The sequence below is a fragment of the Oryctolagus cuniculus genome, chromosome 10 (genome assembly GCF_964237555.1).
Source record: "Oryctolagus cuniculus chromosome 10, mOryCun1.1, whole genome shotgun sequence".
Lineage (NCBI taxonomy): Eukaryota > Metazoa > Chordata > Mammalia > Lagomorpha > Leporidae > Oryctolagus > Oryctolagus cuniculus.
Genome location: NC_091441.1, coordinates 103237476 through 103262771, shown reverse-complemented (window position 1 = coordinate 103262771; position 25296 = coordinate 103237476). Strand labels below are relative to the sequence as shown.

General features: G+C 55.0%; 2 protein-coding genes and 1 long non-coding RNA gene across 16 annotated transcripts in view; 1 reads left to right on the top strand and 2 right to left on the bottom strand.

Annotated features, from left to right (window-relative positions):
- Positions 1–6277, bottom strand: part of LOC100347489 (kinesin-like protein KIF9) — a 46821-nt gene extending 40544 nt beyond the window's left edge. For 2 of the 8 annotated variants that reach the window (XM_008260488.4, XM_070050945.1), the window contains exons 1-3: positions 5911–6044; positions 3178–3275; positions 997–1162 (exon numbers count right to left, since the gene is read on the bottom strand). In XM_008260488.4, coding sequence (XP_008258710.2) covers positions 997–1162; positions 3178–3270 — 259 coding nt within the window. In that variant the 5' untranslated portion in view covers positions 3271–3275; positions 5911–6044. The other 6 variants (XM_008260494.4, XM_008260490.4, XM_008260495.4 and 3 more) reach the window with 6 other exon arrangements.
- Positions 6278–6354: 77 nt separating this feature from the next.
- On the top strand, positions 6355–8489 carry LOC103349265 (uncharacterized). The gene is made up of 2 exons (XR_007921594.2): positions 6355–6493; positions 7995–8489. It is a non-coding gene; the product is annotated as an uncharacterized lncRNA (long non-coding RNA).
- A 1842-nt stretch (positions 8490–10331) lies between these two features.
- Positions 10332–25296, bottom strand: part of LARS2 (leucyl-tRNA synthetase 2, mitochondrial) — a 288717-nt gene continuing 273752 nt past the window's right edge. For 6 of the 7 annotated variants that reach the window (XM_051851689.2, XM_051851691.2, XM_017343757.3 and 3 more), the window contains 2 exons: positions 16489–16616; positions 10332–12047 (listed from right to left, as the gene is read on the bottom strand). In XM_051851689.2, the coding sequence (XP_051707649.2) occupies positions 11868–12047; positions 16489–16616 (308 nt within the window). In that variant the 3' untranslated portion in view covers positions 10332–11867. Of the gene's footprint in view, positions 12048–16488; positions 16617–25296 lie in introns of those variants that run through there. The other variant, XR_007921592.2, reaches the window with a different exon arrangement.

Sequence of the window (25296 nt, the reverse complement as noted above, 5' to 3'; positions counted from 1 at the left end):
ATGTCCTTGGGTCAGTGGGGACCACTCCCATGTACAAAATCTAAAACCTGCCACATGAGGGGACATTCCAGCGAGCAGCTACCACGTGGCAAGGCCCAGCCGCACGAGGGGACATTCCAGCGAGCAGCCCCACGTGGCAAGGCCCACAATCTGTGACACATTCTTTATAAGGACTTCTAGCATTTCCAAGATTTTAAAATAATTTTAAGACTAATAAGTTTGTATTACTTTCTTCATGAAACAATTTAAAAAATTCTTTCAAATTTCACTTAAAAAGCAGAGAGAGAGAGAGAGAGAGATCGACCGACCTTCCATCCAATGGTTCACACTTCCCAAAAGCCTGGGAGTCTGGAATTCAATCCAGGTCTCCCACATGGGTGGCAGGAACGCAAATACTTGAGCCAGGGTACAGTTTGGCAGGAAGCTGGAATTGGGAGCAGAGCTGGGAGCTGAACCCAGGCACTCGGATATAGGACCTGGGAGAGCCAAGCAGTGGTTTAACCACTGTGACAGAAACCTGTTCTAGTTATTTAATTTGTTAAGAAAATCAAATGTTAAGTTTCTGGCAATAATGTGAATAATCATAAGCCAGAATGTGAACAGTACCTTGGCTGTGCTGGTAGAATGAACAGAAAGAGCTCCCAGCAGATATCTCAGAGAAAAATGTTTGGGCTCCAACAAACTCATCACGAAGCCTTACCTGCAAAACCAGTACTTACGAGACCTGAAACAGGAAAATAGTCAATCCCCTGTGACCTATAAGAAGCCAGAGTCTTTTAACCCTCCTAGGAAGGCTAGACTTCAGCATATTGGATCAAGCCATGCCCTAATGTGACCAATAAACACTTGTTTTCTATCACAACAACATAGAGACAGAAAAATAAGCATACAAATGTTAGGAAGTAAGTGAGGCTATATTTTATTTTATTCACCATAAAATCCTGGCACCTCTTCCTCAGGCCCTTAGGTACCATGCCAGTTAACTGACTAAATTACCATTGTAGCCGTCAAGGGCCTGAGATATGACATCCTGTGCCACTGTCTCGTACACCAAGTCCTGGGAGGCGTCACGGAGAACTCCGTCCAGCTTGAACAACCAGTCTGTATGCTGGTGATTGACAACTCCTCTCTTCGTGTCTTTTTTAAAGTGAATACAAATGGTCTAGGGAGAGAGGGAGGGGGGTAGGAGGGGAAAAAGAGAGAGAGAGAGAGAGATGGGTTTGTTAGGAAATTGGGGCAACAAAGAAAAATCACAGAGCTGGAGGAAACAGAGCAGGTCAACTGCAGGATGGACAGGCACTCTCGTGTGGGCGGATGCTCTGGGCAAGCTCTTGGGACGGGCGGGGAGCTCCTGCAGGAAGGCCGCACGGCCCGACGGTGGACGACCAGGAGCCTGGAGCACCCACCCTCGTTCACAGGATCCCATCTGTCTCGACCCCCCCCCCCCCCCCCATTACACGGAACAAGCAAAGCCATCACATTCCTATCAAATACGAGTCTGATGCATTCTCTGAGGACAGGAGGTGACTGAGCAGGGAAGAGGAGTGGGCACAGGCCTCACCTCTCTGGCTAGCAGTGTGCGGCCTCCCTGAGCTCTGACTGTGGCGAACACCTACTTCCACACATGCGCGAGGGCCCAGCCAGGGAGAGCAACGCGGGAATGGCAGCTGCGGAAAAGGCTCTGGTCCTCCCGGACGCACGCACTCACTGGTGTTAAACCTGCTTGTGATCAGTGGACACTGGGATGCACGCTCCCTGACGGCCAGAGCACCAGCAGCTGGCTGGGGGACGCACCGGGGAAGCTCAGTTCCTGGAATACTGCAAGGTTCTGACATAGAGACTCGTGCTGAAATCTTACACTGGCTGCTCTAACCCAGGAGCCCTGGCCACGCAGAGCAACACGACGACCAGGAAAGGCAGGTGTGAGAAGTGTGCCCTTAAATTCTGCCTTTAAATGACGACTCAATGCTGGCCATGGCTGGCCCCTGTGTTGGCTGCATGAAAGCATCTAACACTCATGGTGTCTAAGGGTGCTCAGGACAGCGGGGGAGGGTACAAGGCTGGACAAGTCTTCCCAATTCTCATGATGAGAGTTTCCACCTCTGCTTTGGTAAGCTGCACAGTAACCAACTTCAGACACCCTTATATACCCCCAGGGAGATTATATAATGACAGGTCTGATCACCAGAAAGTCTTATGAGCATGTCAGTTTTCCTGTGTCAGATACAAGTATGAAGGCAAATTCATTAACTCATTAAAAGACAATGAAGGCCGGCACCACGGCTCACTAGGCTAATCCTCTGCTTGCGGCACCGACACACCGGGTTCTAGTCCCGGTTGGGGCGCCGGATTCTGTCCCAGTTGCCCCTCTCCCAGGCCAGCTCTCTGCTATGGCCCGGGAGTGCAGTGGAGGATGGTCCAAGTGCTTGGGCCCTGCACCCCGTGGGAGACCAGGATAAGCACCTGGCTCCTGCAATCGGATCAGCACAGTGCGCCGGCCGCAGTGCGCCGGCCATGGCGGCCATTGGGGGTTGAACCAACGGAAAAAGAAGACCTTTCTCTCTGTCTCTCTCTCTCTCACTGTCCACTCTGCCTGTCATAAAAGAAAAAAAAAAAAAGGAAAATGAAAGATGGGGGCCTTATGTATAACCTCATTAACAGCATCGTGAGGGAGTGGTTTGGACCAGATGGACTCCGGGGTCCATCTGAACTTCTCACCAATTCTGTCTCCGTCCTTAGTGACTATTTGTTTTATTTTTACTTATTTATTTATTTATTGACAGGCAGAGTGGACAGTGAGAGAGAGAGAGAGAAAGGTCTTCCTTTGCCATTGGTTCACCTTCCAATGGCCGCCGCGGCCGGCGCACCGCGCTGATCTGATGGCAGGAGCCAGGTGCTTCTCCTGGTCTCCCATGGGGTGCAGGGCCCAAGCACTCGGGCCATCCTCCACTGCACTCCCTGGCCACAGCAGAGAGCTGGCCTGGAAGAGGGGCAACCGGGACAGAATCCGGCGCCCCGACCGGGACTAGAACCCGGTGTGCTGGTGCCGCAAGGTGGAGGATTAGCCTAGTGAGCCGCGGCGCCGGCCTCCTTAGCGACTATTTGGAAACAAGGTCCCACTGTGGAGGTGGGACGGGGAGAGGCCCAGGCAGGTGGAGGCAAACAGGCAGCACTCACCTTGCCATCGTCTCCAAAGGTGATCATTTCGTGAGCAAAGTCATCAGTGGGTTTGACACGGACGTACGCATGAACTTTTTTCTTGGTATCCATAATAGCTAGAGAGAACAATGACATTTTCAGTGGTCACCATGAAAACACCATGAAGATGAGAAAGGGCGCCGTACAGGTACTGGACTTCCTGCATCACAGGCCGCCTCACCCTGTGTTACCGGTGACCTCAGCAGACCAAAGTAACAGAACAAAAGGAACTTCCCTTAGTGGCTTAACCTTAGAAGTTGTTCCTAGAACAGGCCTCTTAATGGACTGCCTCTTAGTCCATTAATGCTTCACCTCATTGTAATTTCTCTTACAATTCTATCACATCCGTGGAACTAAGTTTCTTTTCTTCATTACCGTAGTTCACTTCCGATGCAGAACCACCTCTCCTACCTGCACTAGACTGGATCAGAAATCGAAGCCTTCAAAGTATTTTCAATCTAGTCCATAACTGAACACGCTCTCGTCTCACTCCAGTGACAGAAAAATACAGCCCACACGTCTAACCCTTTACCGTGGCTGCATCATTTCCTTTGTTAGCCACAAATGCATCTGTCTTTCCCAGTTACACTACCACTAATACCTACCTGTGCACAAGTGAAATAACATGCTAAAATCAACGTCTGAGGTGGCTTCATGGGATAGAATGACAGCTTATAAAAATAAATGATGGGCAGGTGAATTTACGGAAGTAAATTTTCAAGAAAGATTTACTCTTATTTATTTGAAAGGTAGAGTGACAGACTGAGGGAGGGAGAGGTAGAGAAAGAGAGAGCTCTTCCATCCACTGGTTCACTCCCCAAATGGTCCAAACAGTTGGGCAGGGTCAGGCAGAAGCCTGGAACCTGAAACTCCATCCAGGTTTCCTACATGGGTGGCAGGGGCCCATGCCCTTGGGCCATCATCTGTTGCTTTCCTAGGCTCACCAACAGGAAGCTGGATTGGAAGTGGGGCAGCCAGGAATCAAACCATCGCCCCGATGTGGGATGTTGGCAGTGGCTTAACTTGCTATGCTATGATGCTGGCCCCTGGGTAAACGACTTTTCTACTTCCTAGAGATGTCCCATGATGCAAAAGCCCATCTCAAGGTTAACAATCAGGAGAGGCAAGCAGGGATGCTACAAGAGGGGTTGCTGGGATAGGCAGTTGGTACAGTGGTTAAGCTGCTGCTTGGGTAGCCCACAACCCATACCGGAGCTGCCCCTCCTCCTGGCTGATGGGCACCCCAGGACAGCTGTGATGGCTGTGAATCCCTCCCATCCACTTGGGAGACCTGGACTGTATCCTGAGCTCCTGGTTTGGGTTTGGCCAGGCAGTGGTAGGCATCTGGTGAGTGAACCAGTGGATGAAGATCTCTGTCTGTCTCTCTGCCTCTCAAGGTGCCATGAGAAAAGGGACCATGAAGCAATGTCGTTTTGGGAATAGGAGTTCAGTCCTCTTTCCCTGAAGCGCTCACCACCAACAGCACAAGGGTGGCACAGGCGAGCTCCTGGCATCGCCCTCCCCTCAGTACCTGGTTCTTCTCTTCCTGCAACTTGCTAACACGCACCTGCACTTGCAGTCACCCTCTGGGCTTCCCAAGGCCCTCCTCATGCTCACGCCAAAGCTCCAAGCCTGCCAGGAGCCACACCCACCTGCAACAAGCCTGCCAATGAGCCGTGCCCTCCTGTGAGGCTGCTACACAGACACGGGGAAGCCCGGGCCATCCTGTACTCAGCGCTGCTCGCCAGCTCATCCTTGGCTTCATCTGGTGAGTTCCAGCTCCCAAATTAAATTACAGCCTGCATGAGGACTAGAACTGTGCCCTTCCTCCCCAGAACAACGCCCAGCACGGAGCAGGTGCTCAAGAAATGCTGGGCAAATGTTCATATGTGGCTCCATCTTTGGCCACTACTGACGGTCCCAAGGGGCATGTAACCTCGCTTCCTTCCACACCACCTCCAACTCACGGCCGACAGCCCTACCAGGTGGACAGCGGTTTTCCAGGTACAGGAAGCCTGCTCAGCCCTTCTTTCTCCCTTGGAGCTGTGGGAACGCCCTTTCTTCTGGGCACCAACCTCGGAAATTTCTGGCGTAACAAAGGGAGTCCGCGCGGCCATCAGGAAACCTGGTTTTGAGAGGCTCGCGGCCTCCTCACTGCACTAAGCAGCCCTGCCTGGAAGGACGGGAGGCACAGGGTGCGTCCCCATCTGCCATCGTCCTGCTCAGACCAGGGGCCCTCCTGGGGAACCCTGACAACGACGACAGCAGCAGCACCTGAAGCCAGAACACAGGGTCCCGCTGCACCTGGCCTTGGGCTGAACGCAGAACTGGGGCCGCGGCACAACCGCCTTTCTCCTTTCTCACCCAACGTGCCCGGCCCCTGTGGAGCCTGGGCGGCGGGGCCCTTGGGCCCATTCCCGCTTCTCTCCGCGGCGGCTCCTCACACCTGTAAGGGCGCAGGACTCGGACTGTGGTCCCGAGCCTCTCCCACCGCGCCCGAAACCCCAGAGACCAGACGGCGACCGCGGTGGGACCCGCAGATGCTAGCTCCTTAGACCTCCAAACGCGGCCAGGCTGAGAGGGGCCCCGCGACGCCGCCTCCGCCGCCGCGCGACTCCAGCCGGGAGCTCCCGGAGAGCCGTGTTCGCAGCCCAGCGGTGGCCGCCGTCTCCCTCTGTGCACCCTCACCACCCAGGCGCGGCCCCTGCTCACAGCCTGCGAGGTCGCCGCGCTCCAGCAGCGCGATGGTTGCAAACGCAGAGACCAAAGCTCCGCGCCAGACTCGAACGCCCCAGGTGCAGCCGCCAGGCAGTACGCGGTCGCCATGGAAACAGGGCGCTTCCGGGGACTCCGGAAGTACCGGGTGGTGACGGAAAGCAAGTCCGCGGTCCTCCCTCGAGGATTCGGGTGAGATTAGGGCTAGATGCTATCCGGGAGACGGGAGGTGAGGCCAGTTAACCTCGAAAGACTGCGGCAGCTGCATAAGCGAAGTCAAGGTCGATGTAGTCGGGGAACGAAGGCAGTGGATGAACCAGGAAGCGGGACGGCGGGGCTTCCGGCGAAGAGGAGTTGCGACTACGGCGGCCGCGCAGGCCCCTCCGTTTACAGCTCCGCGCGCCCGTCGGCTTGCAGACTGCGGGGCCGCTGCTTGCGGCGGCGGGGGAAGATGGTGGAGGACGGCGCGGAGGAGCTGGAGGACCTGGTGCACTTCTCGGTCTCCGAGTTGCCCAGCCGCGGCTACGGCGTCATGGAGGAGATCCGGCGGCAGGGCAAGCTGTGCGACGTGACGCTCAAGGTACCGCGGCCTGGGCGCTGAGGGGAAAGGGGCCGAGCGGGGCGCCCAGGGGCAGGGGACCGGGCGGAGGGTGGCGGGGAGCGAGCATTGGGCGGAAAGGGCCCAGGCGAGACGGGGGATCGGGGCCGAGCGGGCGGGGCAGAGGCACAGTCTCGGAGCCCTCGGACGGAAGGGCTGAAGGGGCGCCTGTGAGGGCCTGGGAGTGGGCGACGGCGGGGTGGCCGCCTCCCTCCCTGTCACCCCCTGCGGAGGAGGGGCTGGGGCAGCCTCCGTATGCTGGTGGGCGCTGCTGCAACACCCTCTCTGGTCGCGGAGCGGTCACTCCCTGCCCTGCCCTTGATCGCCAGGTCGCGGTCTCGCCTCTCAAGAGCTTTTACGGGCGGACCTGGAGGTCTTTGGAAGGGGACCCCTCCCGCCCTCACCGTGCCAGCAGTCTCCCGCCTCCCAACCTGCACGCGCTTAGCTGGCAGTATGTGGAGCCGAGCCGAGCCGAGCCGACTTCTTGCCGGCTCCGTGCCAGGCTCAGAGCGCCCAGCCCTGGCCCCTGGTCCCCGTGCATTGGGTGGCCTGTGTCCACCAGTTGTGCATGTGCGGTGACAAGCGTGGTCTTGAGGACAGCAGGAGGGAAGCCGGAAACCAGGACAGTCCTGGGACGCCCAGGAGGCCCGAGGGCTGCTCTGCGGGGAAGGTCTCCCCTGTGTGGCCGACTGCGCCGGCCTCCCCTGTGTGGTCGTGGGCAGGGCCCTGTATGTGCTAGGGCACTCCGACCAGGCGCTGGCACAGTCATTCCTCCAGTGAGGGACGTCACCCCACAGTGTCTGGCTCAGACATGCGCTTCCAGGGGCCACACAACCACTGGAATTCAAGTGCAGGGCTCCAGGCACAGGAAGATGAGATGGGCAGTGCTGGGTCCCAGCAGGCCTGGCCACCACCTGCCCTCCCCGCTCCCGTGGGCACCTAGGGATGGAGGCCCTGAGTGAGGGCAGCGCTTCGGGAGGCCAACTGGCCGCACCCTTGCATCTGAGGCCTCTGCCCACTGGACTGCCCTCTCCCCAGCTGCCCCGCCAGACCACCCACTCAGCAGCCCAGAGGGGATTCCGCTTGCTCACGGTTGGTCTCCGCGGATTCCATTCTGCAAACTCAGCTTGGATGAGAGCCTTTAGCCGCCCACCCCGGGAGTCAGACAGAGCCCCCGCAAAACAGCTGTTTCCCCCTTGCTTTTCACATGGGAAGCAAGGGAAGACCAAGCTCTGCTGTTAGCTCTGCCTGTTCTCGACTGTAGGGTATGGCGGGGCCCACCCCTTAGGATTTACCTCCTGAGCTGAATTTTGCCTGGGGGTGGGGAGCATGCTGTCAGTGGGGTGAGCCCAGATTGGGGGTCACTTACTGCCTGGTCGCAAGCAGCCACAGCGACTGTGTCTTCCTGCTTGCTCTGTCCACCACCTTGCATCTAGCGTAGGTGAGCACACGACGGGAACGTTGCCTTCTGTTCTGTCTTCAGGGCTGCAAGACGCAAAGACCACGAGAAGAGGAGGAGCTTCCTGCAGCTGCCCAGACTGAGCAACTGCGCAAAACTTAACTTCATGGGACTGCTGTGTTATCTTTGGATTCCACTTCACACAGGACATGCGTGTTTGCTTAACGGGCCCACTGTAGGCAGCTGGATCCCCCAGCAGGGAGAAGAAAGAAAAACCAGGAATAGGTTCTAAGTGCCTGGGGGTCTTCACAAAACTGGTGTTTTCCCTATTATTAAAGTACAAGTCCCAGCTGCTCCACTTCCGAGCCAGCTCTCTGCTATGGCCCAAGTCCTTCGGCCCCCGCACTAGCATGGGAGACCTGGAAGAAGCTCCTGCTCCTGGCTTAGGATTGGCACAACTCCAGCCATTGTAGCCATCTGGGGAGTGAACCAGTGGATGGAAGACCTCTCTCTCTTTCTCTCGCTGCCTCTCTGTAACTCTGCTTTTCAAATAAATAAATAAATCTCTTAAAAAATGAATTATGGCTGGGATTATATTATATGTATATCTTACTGTATTTGTCAGAAAATTTCCAAGTTAACATATTTTTTAAAAACTTTCATTATAAATAAAAATTTTTTAGAAGATTTATTTATTTGAAAGGCAGAGTGACAGAGAGATCTTCCACCTGCTGGTTCACTCCCCAAATAGCACAATGGCCAGGACTGTGCCAGGCTCGTGCCAGCAGCATGGAACTTCCTCTGGGTCTCCCATGTGGGTGCAGGGGCCCAGGTAGTCGGGCCATCCTCTGCTGCTTTCCCAGGTGCATCAGCAGGGAGCTGGGTCAGAAGCAGAGCAGCCAGGACATGCACTGGCATCCACATGGGATGCTGGCTCCAAAGGCACCGGCCTAACCCGATGTGCCGCAGTGCTGTCCCCTACAGACTCTCTTGCTGGCTACCTCTCCTTCCGCTGATGGATGCACCCTATTTTTCCTAACCAGTTCCTTGAAGGTAATTAGGTGGGGATGAAGGGTGCCTCTGTTTTACAGCCAGCGGACAATTTCATTTGTCAGACAGCTGGCTACTTCTGGGGTAGCATTTGCTGTGGGGCAACACTTCGCTTGCGCACAAACTTTCTTCTGTCGTTTCCTCGATAGACAGAAGCCAGACAGCTGCCCTCCAGGCTGGGTCTTCCGCTGGATGGGCTGCAGGTTTCACCCAGCCCTACAGAACCAGGCTCTCTTGGCCTCACTTCATCTCCCACCCCTGCAGGGTGGGCACCGCTGCTGGGATTTCCCGCATGCAGTGTGCAGACTCCCAGGAGGGGACCCTGCCAGACTGAGTGCTGCCGACAAGGCAGGGAGCCCACGCGGAGGCTACCAGATGTGAATCTGCATCCCAGCTCTTCCGCCCGTGCACTGTGAGCACATTACTGAACCTCAGAGTGTGAGCTTTTTTCTATTTATAAAGATTTATATATTTATTTGAAAGGCAGAGTGATAGGGAGAGAAGATCTTCGATCTGCTGGGCCACTCCCCAAATGTCTGCAACTGCTGGGGCTGCGCCAGGTTGAAGCCAGGAGCCCAGAGTTCCCTGTGGGTCCAAGCACTTGGGCCATCTGCGGCTGGTTTCCCAGGTGCATTAGCAGGGAGCTGGATCGAAATTGGAGCAGCCGGGACTGGGCCAGGCGCTCTGATAGGGAATGCTGGCATTGCAAGCAACAGCTCACTGTGCGCAACAGCGGCCCCAGAGCTCGGGTTTCTTCACATTCGTGAGAGAGTAATTTGTACCCTCTCGAGTTTCATGGACATTAAAATGAGATAAACAGGTGAACCCGCTGAGCCCAGTTTGATGAGCTTAGTTAAAGCAGCGACGGAGACTGCTCTCCACCCCAAAGGAATGATCAGTTTTCTCTCCAACTGCTCTGTTTTATTAGAAGTTTTATCCTCTTGGCAAAAACACTCTTCCAAGTCATACTGGGATCAGCCAGCTGGTCAGTCCAGCAGCCCTGAGGCTTTACTGGCCTACTTCTCTGGGCTGCCCTATCCTCTTGTTCAAGACCTGTCAGCTTCCCCTAGGACAAAGCAAGACAACCATGCAGAAACGGTCCTCCCTCCTTGTACCACACGTCCTCAGGTTCGTTTATCTCATCCACATCCGCTACTCCATGCAGTGGGATGGCGCTCATTAAAGGCTGCAATACTGCTCTGGGGTTCTGGCCTCTGCCTTCCCTTTTGTCATGTGTTGGTCCTGGACAAAACTTACTCCAGGTGTGACGATTATGGAGAAAGGACTAGACAGGAATCATAGAAATAGTCAAATACATCAGTTAACCCAGTGGCTCTCAGACTTTGCTGCCCCTAGAATTACCTGTGGAGATTTTTTTCTTAAAAGATTTGTTTCTTTATTTGAAAGAGTGACAGAATGAGGAAGAGATCTTCCATTTGCTGGTTTACCCCTAAATGGCCACAACGGCCAGGTCTGGGCTAGGCTGGAGCCAGGATTCAAGAATTCCACCTGAGCCTCGGCCACAGGTAGCAGGGACCCAAGCATCTGGGCCACCCTTGCTGCCCTCCCAGCGCATCAGCAGGGAGCTACAGCTGGGCTTTGAAGTGGCCTCTGATATGGGGTGCCAGTGTCCCGAGTGGCAGCTTCACCCACTGCACCACAACACTGGCGCCCCCTGTGGAGTTCCCAAGATTCCCTGATGCCCAAGCCACATGCCAGACCAATTACATTCGAATTTCTGGGCGTGGGGACCGCACACAGAACGTTTGAGCCAAGTCTGGGAACCACTGAACTCATTGCTGGTATGGCTCAACCACTGCCGGCTAGCATGGAGGAAGCTCTGGAGCGAGGGCCATGTGCGCCACAGGAGCCTGGCACACAGCCAGCGCGTCTGCGATGATGGAATACCTCCGGCTGCTCCTGATGAACGCCTTCATTCCAGATCACACACGGGGCCCAGCGTCACAGGTGATCAACACTGACTGCTCTCAAGTCATCTGTTACGTGCTGGGCCGCGGGGACCCCATCTGAGGCTGTTGCAGGAACAAAGGTTTTTAGCATCACAAAGCGGCTGGTTTCTCCCTCCCTTCCCCGGTCTGCTGACTTGACAGAAGCCCAGGACTAGCCCGGTACACGGCTGACGTGGGTCCGCCCCAGGCTGTCTCCACCGCAGCCACACCACAGCGGCTGGGACGCAGGAGGCGCCGTCTGGGTGGCACCCGCCCCGCTCTGGTCAATTCCGCTTTCTTCACGACTGTCTCTGGGAGCTGCGTCCATGATGGTGTCACTGCCGTCTGGGGCCCACATGGGCCGTCTGGGCTCGCCTCCGTGTGGGGCTGTGCTGGGGCTCTGGGACTGGGGACTGGCAGCCTGCCGCCAGCACGTGTCACACCCAGGAGGCGGCTACGACGCTGCTCCTTCCCGTTCTGAAGTAGTGCTCCACGATCCTCTGTCGGCATCGTGTCAGGCCTGGTGGGCACATCTCACAGGGAACGGTGCCGGGAGCCCATGTAGGGACACACGCAGAGGGAGCGGCTCCTCTGGCTTGTGGGTTCTGAGCAGCTTCTGAAGATCCAGCGTCCGACCCCACATGTGGACAGTTGAACGCATGCCCACTGGCTCTCTCGTCCAGCCTGAGGCCAGGAGCCGCTCCCGCTGCACCGGAGGCGTGGTGACTGGCGCACCGCTCCTGAGCCTGCCTGGGTTCTCAGCGTAACCTCACGCTCCCAAGCAGGGCTGGAGGGGCACTGTGCTTCCTGTTTGCTTCTCTTCTCTCCTTCCTGCCCCTGCCCAGCTGTCTTGAAGATACTGTGGTCTCTTCCCTCCCCTAGGCCCGCAAAATCCTTCCCCCCTCCCAGGCTGGGAAGGCGGCTGCTGAAGCCCCTGTGGTAGCCGCAGCCCCCGCCGTCACTCTTGCACCAGGAAGCTGATGAGAGCAGTCCTGGGGGACAGGAAAGCCTTCTTGATGCTTCGCCCCTGCAGGAGCCTGGCACCCAGCTCACTTTGGAGAACAAGTTCACGGACTTTGTCCTGGTCCTGGGCCACTTGCTGGGGCACAGGGACCTTGCCGCAGGCTTTGTTGTTGATCTGAGAGGGAGAGAAGGCAACACAGTGAGTTACTCTTCCGAGTGGCCAGCAGCCCACCACCAGTACCCACTGCTGCCAAGGGAACCGCTGCATTTGGGGAAGGCAATAGGGAGAGGCACCCTGCTTCCCAGGAGTGGGTAATGAAACTAGACAGACAGGAGCAGTGCCTGAAGCCTGGACACACACACACACACACACACAATGCAATTGAGTGTCCACTCTTGGAGTGAGTACTACCTTGTGATTCCTGAACACCACTCTCAAACAGCTGTTGAGGAAATGAGGACAGACATCCTCACCACGAGGTGGCCTGGGCCATCTCCAGGGGGAGACGGGTGTGGTGGAATAACAAGGCCCTGCCAAGATGGCTGCTGGCAAGTTAGCATCGGTTACTCAGGAATGGCTTTGAAACACACCAGGCAGTGGAGCCTGCCTGGCAACAGGCTGTGATTGGTTAGGGCATAGACCGCCCCTTGACTGGATTGGCTGCCTTGGCTATATAAGCTGTTGTAGCAACTGCGGGCTGCTCTCCTCTGGCCGGCTTTCAGCTGACTCCCGGGGTCTGTGTCCTGACTCCGCACCTCTTGCCCCCACTGTGCCCCTCCTCTCATAACGAATCCACAGCAACAGACGAGTAATTATCACTGGGGATTGAGTAAGTTTAGGCAGTGCCCTCAGAGTTTACCTCTCAACTGGGTCAACCTCTGGGGAATGCAGTTTGCCTGCCTGCTGAATGGCCCAGAAGGGGGCACTCACGGGTGACACTCTAGAAACTGACCCAGATGTTGTCACATTATCAACTCTTCTGCTGAAGATGGATCACTAAGCTTTAGACATCGGTGGGTATTCACTGAATACCAGTTGGGTGAGGACAAACGTTGAACGTCAGCTTCCCTCTTATCTGGGAAAATGACCACGTGGCTCATGGAACTTCTGAACAACCCTGCTTGCAAATCCTTGGTCTCATGGCTCCAAATCTGCACACAGTTTCACTCATGCTCTGGTTTTTCACTTGGGAAACAGAGTCACTGTATTATGTAGTTACTAGGAATAGCAACCAAGGGCAGCATCAGATGTCCCCTACTCACCTGCATCACTTCCTCAGATTTTTGTAGAGCTTAGTGGGATTAAAAAAATTCATTTTTTTTTTATTTGGAAGGCACAGCAACAGAAATCTTCTATCTGCTGGTTCACTCCCCAAATGGCTGCAACAGCTAGATCTGAACCAGGCTGAAGCCAGGAACCAGGAACTCCATCCTGGTCTCCACGTGGGTGCAGGGCCCCAACAACTTGGGCCATCTGCCGCTGCCTTCCCAGGTGCATTAGCAAGGAGCTGGATCAGAAGCAGAGCAGCAGGGACTCAAACTGGCATCTCTCATTAGGGACGCTGCCATTGGCAAGCGGTGGCTTACCCCAGTATGCCAGCACACTGGCATTTTTCTTGTTTTTCCATTAGCCCAGAGCACCAGGCGGGAGATGAGTAGGAGAAAGCTGTGTCCTGAAACTCGTATTTACAGCGCCTGAAGCCGTGAAGCCAGGCCGCGCTGTGTGCAGAACCGGCCCACTGGCCGCTGCTTTTCCGAGCCGCTGGAAGCTCCTATCTGCAGTGGAGGATGCTGCGAGTGCTTGGGCCCCTGCCACCCCCACGTGGGGGGCCTGGCCACTGTGGCCATTTGGGGAATGAGCCAGGGGGTGGCAGATAACCCTCTCCCTCTCTCTGCCTTTCAAATAAGTACATAAACAACTAAGAAGCAAATGTTAACCAAACTGCTTTCTTTTAAGGCCACACGCTTGGTGTGACTGAGACCTTGAAGCAGACCTCACACCCATCACATAAAACCCACACCCCTTGTAATGTGGAAATCTCGGCTTCACCTGTCAGGCAGTCACCAGCAGCCCTCATGCCCAGGCTCCTTGCTGTTCCTGGAAGAGCAGCCCAGGGTGAAGCCTCCTCTGGGCTTCACCCAAAATGGGGGTGCTGGGGTCAAGCAAGCACCTGCTCTGGTGGGGGCAGGCTCAGGTCTGACTCTCAGGGTGAACAACTCCCTGAGCTTTACCCCCCCCTGCAGGAGTCCTGGCCAGGATGCAGCCAGCTGTGGGGTGTCCTCGCCAATGCATGGCTCACGTACCACACTGACCCCGGCTTCTACATCCAGGGAGCGCCTGTGCTGCCCTCGAGCCTGGCCAGCTGGGGCTCTGGGAGCAGGCACGTGGCCTCTGGCTGCGGCTTTCCCACTCACTGCCCTGGACACCCTGTCATGGCACTGGCTCCCTCGGACACCCCGCAGCTGCCTTAGTCGATGGTGGCCCCTGCAGGACAGGTGGGTCTCAGCGTGGTCCCCCTCTCCCTGGCTGGAAGTGTCAATTAAGTGGGCAGAGAAATCAGGCTGGAACTCAGCCCTGGGCGCGGCCCTCAAGGCACTTGCGGTCACTTCAGAGGCTGCAACGAAGCTGCCCGGCGCCCGTGCCTCCTCCTGGATCAGACTAACTGTTCTTCCTGAGACATGTCCAACAGCCGTCTGACGGGTGTCCCAGCCATGCAGGCTGCTCCCACCCCCCATCCTCCACCCTGACCCACAAAGAGGCTGGCCTTGCGATGGCCCTGGTACTGAGGGCTCCTGTGTGCCGAGCTCTGGGCCCGGCTCTGTGGCAGGCAGCTTGCAGGCCTGAACCTGTGAGTCAGAGGCACGACCCTCCCAGGCCTTCTGACTAATGCGGAAGCTGAGGCATCTGGGGTGAAGTCACTGGCCCAAGCCCCCAGCACGTGGCAGGGCCAGGATAACCAGATGTACCTCCGGCTCCCTGCTCGGACCCCTGCCAGCTCCACTCCTCCTGGGGATGAGTCTCGCCTTGGCGCGGGGGCTCTCACCTCCTCCAGCCTTCTCTCCTGTGCTGCCCTGCCTGGGGCTCAGAGCTGCGGTGTCTCTGGCACCCCTCATCCCCCGCTCCTGTCCCCACTGGGAAAACACTGCTCCCCTCTCAAAGCCAAGGCCCCATCTCAATCCCCTAACAGCTACAAGTGGTAAGGCTGACACTAGCGGCGGCTACATTACTGGGCACATTCTGGAATCCTGGACTAGCTGTGTGGGCTTCAGTGAGACAGGAAGCCCTGGGCTGCTACCGTTTCCTTGTCAATGAAAGGAGGTTAGCCCCACGTCAGCCTCGTCTGTGACGTGGGGCAAGGACGGGTCTGCCTGGCAGGGCGGCTGTGCGGAGCAGCTCCATTCAGTTCCAGGCCACTGCCTGGCCCTCGGTAAGGCGTGCACAACGTGTTAGTGGTTTCTCCAGGGGTGTGTCCAGAAGCAGGCTGGGCACTTCCAGTTCTCTCATCAACTGTGTTTGCCTCCAGCTTGTAAATGAAGGAACCTAGGCTTCGTAGTCCAGTGTTTCATAAAAGCAGATTCAGATCCAGGATGTCCGACAGCCAAGCTCTCGCACCGTAACTTTCAGGCCACAAAAACTCTGCATGTTTGTAACAACACCCGGGCTGTCCAGACCTTCGGCCCCCAGAAGATAAGGCCTTGTCTCTGGACTCCTGGGTGTGGCAGTGCCCAGGATGTCATGGGCACTGAGAATGTGGGCTACACCGAGCCACTCCAAGCTGTGTTTGCAGACTTGATTTCTGCCAAGGCACCAAGTGATGGACCCAGGGGGCGAGAGCAAGGTGCCCTGACCCAGGGCTGTTGAGCGGGGTGCACCTGCAAGGAGCCCCCCCCACATTTCTAATCTGGGGATTACATATCAAAGGTTACCTACACTTCTTGTGTCGATTAGTTAAGCCCAGCTGTGTGACAGGTTAAATAGAAACGATGACCACGTTCACAGACGGAATCGTCTGTCTCAAGCTGGTATTCTCAGCTGTATGGAGGGCAGGACTTCAAGGATACCGAGATGTTTACTTCTCATCACGCTGCTCAAGGTAAAGCAGTGTCCTCGGATCACACCAAGTGTATAAAAATTACAGCCGACGAACTAGAGGAGAGTTGGCTGTTCTGTTAAAGGTTTGTACAAACTATTCTTACGTATTTAAAATGATCCAGTATAGCAAAACCAAAAAGCTTATGTAGCGTTTCTGAAACATGAATTATAGTGACGTGTTCCTGTATTGTGAACTATACATTATCACCCAGCAGCCCCCAAGCCAACCCCGCACCCCCACCCTGCAAAGGTGGCTGGAGGGTCCTCAGGTGGGAGGGGGGCAGCTGCGCCCTGCTCGGCAGGGTGGGTTTAGTTTGCCCCTTGTCCGGCCCTGCGAGGCCCACAGGGTGTTCTGATCACGTACTGTGGGGTGTAGTGACGTGCAAAGCTGACAGCATGGGCCAGGAAGGCCAGGTTTCAGGCCACCCTCGGTGCTGGAAGGTCTGGCTGAAGGCCAGGCTTGGGGGCCGCAGGCAGGACAGGGGCCAGCCACCCCGTGCTGGGGCCGAGGGCAGACACTCACCAGGACCACCATCTGCACGACGTCAGGCTGCTGCAGGAACTGTGGGTCCATGGCTGGCCACGCCTGGAGCAGCACGTCCGTGTCCCAGGCATAGTGGGCACAGAGCTTTGTTGGCACCAGCGCCAGGCCTGCAACACCAAGGCGCAGAAGGGTCAGGTCACTGAGCACAGAAGGGTGGGCGTGGGGCGTGGGGCTTGTTAGAGTAGGACGGGAAGCTCTCGGCCCCAGGCAGCCTGGCTCGGAGCTGGCTGAGGCAGCTATGGGGAGTCACCGTGGCTCTGCAGCCTGCCAGGTGCACCCACTTACCTTGCCCTCCTTAGAACTCTCTCTACCCCACCCCCCTTTTTTGCAATTGGCACGCAGAACCATAAGGCTGCCTGGGCACGCTGCTCTGCGGTATGTGCTGGGACAAACAGTGGCTGCTGCGTGGGTGATTTTTTTTTTTTTAATTTATTTATTTACATAGAGGCTGAGGCAGAGAGAGAGAGAGAGAGAGAGGTCTTCCATCCAATGGTTCACTCCCCAACTGGCCGCAACGGCCAGAGCTGGGCCAATCTGAAGCCAGGAGCCAGGAGCTTCTTCCAGGTCTCCTACATGAGTGCAGGGGCCCCAGGACTTGGGCCATCTTCTACTGCTTTCCTAGGCCATAGCAGAGAGCTGGATCAGAAGAGGAGCCGCCAGGACTCGAACCACTGCCCATATGGGATGCTGGCACTGCAGGTGGTGGCTTTACCTGCTCTGCCACAGCACCAGCCCCAGATATGGGTGACTTTTTTTTTTTTATGTTTTCTAGATTTTGTACAAGGAGCACTTATTACTTAGGTAATTTGAAAAGATAGCTGTAAACAAAGTTTTTCTGTAGTTTGAGATCAAGATTGTCTTATGGTTTCTTTTTAAGGTTTCATTTATTTCCCCATTTGACTTTTGAATCTATCAGTAATGCATTTTGTGTAAGTTCTGAGAAAAAAATTACTTAAAAAACTACAGGTTGGGGGCTGCGTTGTGGCACAGTGGCTTAAGCCACCACCTTCAATGCCCAGCATCCCATATTGGAGTGTGGGTTTGAGTCCTGGCTACTGGGCTTCTGTTCCAGCTCCTTGCTAATGCACCTGGGAAGGCAGTGGAGGATGGCCCAAGTGCTTGGGCCCCTGCACCCCCGTGGGAGACCCGGATGGAGGTCCAGGCTCCTGGCTTTGCCTTCATCCAGACTTTGCTCTTGTGGTCATTTGGGGAGGAACCAGATCGATTTCTCTCTCTAATGCTCTGCCTTTCAAATCAATCACTCACTCAATCAATCTTTAACAAACAAAAAAACTACTATAGGTTAACTTTCCAAACCCAATTTATTGACTAAATCTTCCCTTCCCTATTGGTTTGTGGCTTTTCCTCCAAAATATAGGCAACCGGGGACTGTTTGAGGACCGCACAGTTCAGAGCGATGCAAGGCTGTCTGCAATGAGGTCGAGAGCTCGGGAGCTCCCTCCCTCCTTCCGAGAGAAGGTCTGAAAGGAGAAAGAATGTCCCCTACAACCGCAGGCCTCGCGATACAGCGCAGGAGCGTCCTAGGCCTGCTCCCTGTCTTGTGAACTGGAACTCAGAGTTCCCGGGCCACAGCCCGCTCTGGGTAGCCCTGGTCCACGCTACTGATCTCTGCCTTGATTCTTAGCCACTGCCACGGATTTATTTGCTGTAGTTTGCAGGTCTCCCGTCTGGCACCCCTAACGTATTCCTGGCTGCCAGTCTGAGAAGTGAAGGCTGCCTGGGGCCTGAGGCTGAAGGGTGCCAGAGGTCCGGGTGCCCGCGGCTCCGTGGGCTGGGCGTCTGCGCTTCCTCGGGCACCTTGAATGCCACGCCCAGCAGCTGCGTCTTCTGGCAGAAATGGAAAGATTCCTGCTCGGTCCTCGGAAGGGATCCTATTCAAATTCCTATGGAAATACGAGCGCGCGGTCACAGAGGGGGAGGACCCTGTCTGTTTTAGAGACGGGCCCAGCATGGCTTGTCCCGTGACCCCGCTGCAATGGGAAGACTTCCAGAACCTCCAGATGGCACGTGTCCCGGATGCCTGGGAGATGAAAGGACCCCGGACGCCGATGCTCCGGGCAGAGGCTGTCACAGATCCCGCTCGAAGAGAATGAGGAAGCCCAGCCTTCCTGGTGCAATCAGGAGGCTTATTTATAGCGGCTGGGCCCCGCCAGCGCTTCCATACAGATGGGAGTGGGGCCGTCCTGGGCCGCGGTGAGGAACAGAAACTCAGGACCCTGCCGCGTAGGGTGTTTTTGCCTCCGTGCACTTTTTAGAGAAGTGAAACTATCTCACATCTGCATGGCAGATGCGATCGTTTGGGCCTCTGGGAAACACAGAGAGAAGGTCTGAACACAGGCTGGGAAGCAGCAAGGCCCGGGCACGGGGGGCCACTGTGGCCTTCCCATGGGACCGACCGTCACCACCCTTCCAGAGGAACCACCCAGCGAGCTTCCCGGCCCCCCTGCGGCCCCCGAGTGAGTGCCGGGTGGCCATGGCTCTGGTATGTGGCAGTCCTCTCCTGCGCCGGCTTCGGGTCTGCCTCCACCTCCTGCCTCACCCACACACCACAGGGAGGACTCCCCACCGTGCACTGGGCGAACGGGGCCGTGAGGCCGCCTCACCTGCGCCTTTACCCAGAGAAACCCGTTTCAGTGATGCCGAACTCACCAGATCCAGACAGCACACGCGTTCCTGTAGAAAACGTGTGTTCCCGCGTGACAACCACCCACCCATATACACTCGCACACACGCTTCTACATAATTCGTATAATTTTGTTGAAATCAATGAATACAGCTTACACACATGCAGCAAAACAACACTATGGCTATACGATTTCATAGCCATTTTCTATAATCTAGCTCTAAACAAAGTAATCCCCAATTATTATGAAGAAAAACAGGGAGATGGATCCTTCCGGATGGAGAGTTATTCAGAAGGCTCAGGGCTCGCCGGGCTGTGGCTCTCCACATGGAAACGCTGATGGAAGACTTAGAGATCAAATGCATCAGCCAAAAGGCACAAGTCCCCACAGAGCTCTGAGCACGGGGTCCGTGTTGTGGCCCAGTGGGTTAAGCCTTCCCTTGGGGTGCCTGCATCTCATACCGGAGCACTGGTTTGAGTCCTGGCTACTCCATTTCCGACCTAGCTCCCTGCTGAAGCAGCGGAAGATGGCCCAAAGGCTTGGGCCCCTGCTACTCACGTGGGGGACCTGGATGGAGTGCCTGGCTCCTAGAACCAGTCTGGCTCAGCCTTGGCTGTTGCGGCTATTTGGGGGGTGAACCAGTGGATGGAAGATCTTCTTCTCTTTCTCTCTCTGCCTTTATAAACTCTGCCTTTCAAAATGAGTAAATCTTTAAAAACAAACACACAAACACACCCAACCCTGCAAAACACCGAACTCTAAGAATGGCCAGAGAAACAGGAATGGATACTTGATATTAAAATACTTGATAGGCTGGTGCCGCAGCTTAATAGGCTAATCCTCCGCCTAGCGGCGCCGGCACACCGGGTTCTAGTCCTGGTCGGGGCGCCGGATTCTGTCCCGGTTGCCCCTCTTTCCAGGCCAGCCCTCTGCTGTGGCCCGGGAGTGCAGTGGAGGATGGCCCAAGTGCTTGGGCCCTGCACCCCATGGGAGACCAGGAGAAGCACCTGGCTCCTGCCTTCGGATCAGCACGGTGCGCTGGCAGCAGCGCACCAGCCGCGGCGGCCATTGGAGGGTGAACCAACGAAAAGGAAGACCTTTCTCTCTGTCTCTCTCTTTCACTGTCCACTCTGTCAAAAAAAAAAAAAAAAAAAAAAAAAAAAAAAACAAACAAACAAACAAACAACTCGATATTAAATGTAATGGATACTTGATATTAAAATGGATACTTGATATTTAAAATACTTCAAACACTAGTGGGATCAATCAGTGCCTCTAGCAGCCCTGTCTACGTATGTGCGTGCCCGTGTCTATTAAAACCCTTCTTCAACTAGAGAGGAACGGCTGTGCAGCCATCTGGTGCAGCAGGTAGACACCACTCGGGATGTGGCAGCACCTATCAGAGTACCTGGGTCTGAGTCCTGACGCCACCTTGGATTCCAGCTTCCCGCTAATGTGCACCCTAACACTCTGCAGGTGATGGGTGGCTCAAGGATTTGGGTCCCTGCCACCCATATGGGAAAGCCAGGTTGAGTTCCTGGCTCCTGGCCCAGGCCTGGCCCAGGTCTGGCTGTTGCAGGCATTTGGGGAGTGAACCAGTGGATGCAAGATCTCTGTCAGTCTCTTTGCCTTTCAAATAAATAGTAAATACAGTCATGAATTCCTTCCTCTCTCATGGTCCGTGATCCTGAACTAGGGGCCCAACGCTCAGGACTGGTGAGTTTAGAAAGGCAATTCAACAAAGCAACTTTACCGTGAAGTAATTATAGGCTTACAGGAAGTTGCAAAGCAGCCGCCGAGAGGTCTTGTGTACCTTTCACCCAGCCTCCCCTAACGAGCGAATCTGGCACAATGATGGCACAGGTTCAAAACCAGGAAACGGACTGGTACAGCGTACAGAGCTGACCCGATTTCAGCCGCCTCTTAATCGTGAATCTGTGTGTGTGCACGTGGCTCTCCGTGGCCACCCCCGCCCCGACTCCTGCGGGCCGCCTTTCCCGGCCACCACTCCCTCCCCCCATCCCTAAACCCTGCGGACCACTAATGTGCTTTCCATCCCTGGAATTTTTTGGTTCAAGAACAGGCTATAAACGGAATCACAGAGTGATTTTCAGATGGTTTTCCCCTCAGTGTGCAAGATTCTCCCCCGAGACGCTGCCTGCTAGGATGCCCGTTTTTGGCCATCTTCAGCCAGAGTGTCCCCAAGGACCTCCCTGGTAAGTGCCTGCCAGCAACCCCACCTCCTGCGCAGCGCCCTCAGCAGGCAGCCGGCGCCCCCACCTGGACAGGACAGCGCTCAGCTACAGCACACAATCGCCGGCTGTGAATTCAGATCCGGGATCGTTAGCTTCTCAGCACCGAAGCTTCGGGAAGGAAGAGACGATTTCCGCATCCGGTACAAATTCACAACCCGCCAGGCCGCTGGTTTGCTCGTCACTGGAGGGAAGCTCTCTGTCGGCTCCCCAGGCCACTGAGGGGGACCACTGGGCTCTGGGCATGGCGGCTCCTCTGAGTCAGTGTCCCCTTGCTCTCCAGGGCGATAACGGCCATGGTGCCAGGAGGACTTCGGGTCTGTCCTGGAAGGCAGCTCTGCACCCTGTGGCTCTGGGGAGTCCTGGGAACGGTCGTTTCTGAACGTTCTCATTACAATCGCTGTGACGTCACGGATGCACGGATGCACGGATGAAGGCAGAAGCGACATGGAAACCAAGTGTTCTAGAACGCACCGAACCTGTGTCAAACCTGCCCCAGAGCCGTGGCCCGAGAGTGAGGGACGGTGTGGGATGGCAGTGAAGATGCCCCTCACAACAGAGTGCTGCTTGCAGCTGAGGACTCTGGACATGGTGTTACATCAGCTCTTGTCACCTGCTGGGAGAGGCACGAGGTCTTGGTCCCCCTCCTCTCCTCGGGAGACACTGGGAGCCAGTGGCCAGGGTCACCTTCCCAGTGCACGGGATTCCTCACTTGACCTGGCTCTGCTCCCTGCTGCACAGCCAGAAAAGGCGAGACAAACACACAGGGAGAGCAGGAGACAGCACAGTGCTGTTTTGAATTAAAAATTGAAACGGGGTGTCACCGTGGCATAGCATGTAGAGACCCTGCCTACAACACTGGCACCCCACATGGGTACCAGTTCCAGTCCCAGCTGATCCACTTCCGATCCAGATCCCTGCTAATGGCCTGGGAAAGCAGTGGAAGAAGACCCAAGTGCTTAGGCCCCTGTACCCACTTGGGAGACCCAGAAGAAGCTCCTGGCTTGGACCCTGCCCAGCCTGGTTTTTAAGGCCATCTGGGGAATGAACCAGTAGATAGAAGATCTCTCTCTCTGGCTTTCAAATAAATAAATCCTTAAAAAAATAAAACAGTTGCTATGGATTTGTAACACTTCAGGGAGGGCCTCAAATGAAGACCTCCACACAGACTACAATCTTCTCTGCCCAAGCGCCCTTCCCAGCTTTCTTTCTTTTTAAAAAATATTTATTTATTTATTTTAAAGGCAGAAAGAGAGAAGTCTTCCATCCTCTGATTCGCTCCCCAGACAGCTGCAATGGCCAGAGCTGCACTGACCCAAAGCCAGGAGCCAGGAGCGCCTTCCAGGTCTCCCATGCAGATGCAGGGGCCCAAGGACTTGGGCCATCTTCTACTGCTTTCCCAGGCCATAGCAGAGAGCTGGATCAGAAGTGGAGCAGCCAGGACTCCAACTGGCGCCCATATGGGATGCTGGCACTGCAGGTGGTGGCTATATCTGCTACACCAGGGTACAGGTCCCTCCCCAGCTTTCTAACAAACGCCTGGAGCAGGACCTGACACACTGCACCTGCTCATGGCGAGTTCACTGAGGCACTGAATGAAACAAAAATGTAGCAAAACTAAGATTCACTCCAGATCCAGATCCTCCCTTTATTATAAATCAGCTCACAAGTCCCAAGAGTGTCACATATAGGACAAAAAAAATCACAGGGTATACCTTGAATTGGGATAGTTTTTATCCCATTGCTTTAATGTAAGAGGACTTAAAAATGTTCATGGAAAAATGGAATTCAGAGCTAAGTTCATTTTGGTACAAGAAATGTTAAAATGCATGCATAGTTCCCTTTTATTTTTCATTAACTTTTTGAAGGGTCCTAATGTACATGGATTTCAACATTTTTTTTGACACCAAAATAAACCGATTTTTAAAATTCCATTTTCCATGAACTTCTCGAAGTGCCTCGTGCATGTCTCACTGAGATCTTGTCACAGAAGTGAAGGGGAGACTCGCACAGGCAGCAGGGCATACCTGTAGCACACACCTGTCGGGCAGGGCCCTGGGGAGGGTGGACCCTCTGCCCCCACATTCTAGAAGCAAAGGCCGGGGAGACACAAGAGGGAGTTTCTGAAAACCTGACCCCAGTGGTCCTTCCTGTGAGAAATGGAGGACCCAGAGGTGGACACGGGGCACCAGCGAGGACTCAGGGGAGGGGCGAGAGTCGGGAAATCACTGCAAACTGGAGGCGAGTGTTTCACAGCAAACGAAGACCAGGAAGGAACTGCTGGTGCCATCTAAGAGACTGAATCCCCAGTGCTACATCAAAGCGCCAGGCTCCCTGTTTAATGAGATAATAAAAGGCTACAAAATGTGATGCAATTCGGCTGCAGCCTGGCAGAGCCCAACACTACCGTCCCCCTTAAAAGGGCGTTCTGTCCTCGTAGCGAGGAACGGGCCTGTTTGAAAGCACTGTTAAAGAGACAGGCAACCAATTCACGTTGTGAGGGCAGCAAAACCCTCATTCCCCACCTGACAAAGCAGGCCGAGTCTCAGAACAACAACTGCAAAGTTCTAAATAAAACACCAGCAAGTATAATTTTTTTCTGAACCTAATAATATGTTAAAAGTGGACCATGCCATGGTCAACTTGAATTTAACACAGAATATCTTAATGTCAGGCAATCAGTTACTGGGCATAACTTATACTTAAAGGGCAAAGGAGAGAAGAATGGGCATTAAGGCACACACAGCTCCTCTCCTGGTGGGAGTTCTGGCCGCCGAGAAGAGACGGCTGCTTCTCTACCATGTTGGACAGGCGACAGCCACCCCAGCCCCACAGCCAGCATCAAACAGGCAAGCGTTGGTCCCAGGTAGACCTGGGGATGAGACAGTGCAGCCAGCATGCTGTCACAGTGCATGGGGTTCTCCCAAGAAAAGAAACAGGCTGTAACTGTCAGCAAGAAAGAGAGGCCATCTCCCTCTCCGCTGATCACAGAGTCCCAGGAAAAAGCCCAAGAGGATTTCACCTGCTGGAAAGGAAGAGGAATCCGCAGGGAATCTCGAGCAGCGCAGTGTCTGCCGCTGGCTAAGTGCAGGGGAGCATGTTGTATGCTTGACAGTTGCCGAGCGCAGATTTTCAACATTCCCATCACAAAAAGGAAGCAAGTGAGGGGACGGATGTGTTAGTTTCATTCGGTCATTCCACCACGTATGCATATATTAAAACACCACATGATGCACCATAAATATATACAGCTTTTTTATGTTATACCTTTAAAAAGATATAAAAGCAATTATAGTAAGGACACCTTGAGCTATTCCCTTCACAAATGCCCAGAGACCCGAGCTGGAGTGACCTGCTGGACTAAGAGATTGCTGAGGTCTTGTCACAGAGATAGCTGACTATTTCTTCTTGTTAAAAGTTTTTGCATGTTTATTTATTATTTTCATCTACTTGAAAGGCAGAGGAACAGAGAGAGAGAGAGATGCTGATCTGTGTCACTCGCAGATGCCCGCCACAGCCATGGCTGGGCCAGGCCGAGCCCGGGAGCACAGCACTCCGTTGGGGCCCTGGATGCGGGGGGCCCGGGCCCTTCACTCACCATCTGCTCCCTGCCAGGTGCAGCAGCAGAACGCTGGACTGGACGCGGAGCAGCTGGGGCTCGGCCACTCTTCTGATATGGGATGGGGGTGTCCTAAGCTGAGGCGTAACCCACTGAGCCACAGTGCCCAGCCGCCTTACACAGCTACCCAGGCTTTCCTAACCGATCACACGGCCATGGAATTCACCTCGACTTCACTCTACAGGAAGGATACTGTGATACCAACCCACAAGAAATCTTAACTGAACTTCTTAAAGGTGATGGCAATATCATTTTACAGCAAAATAAATAA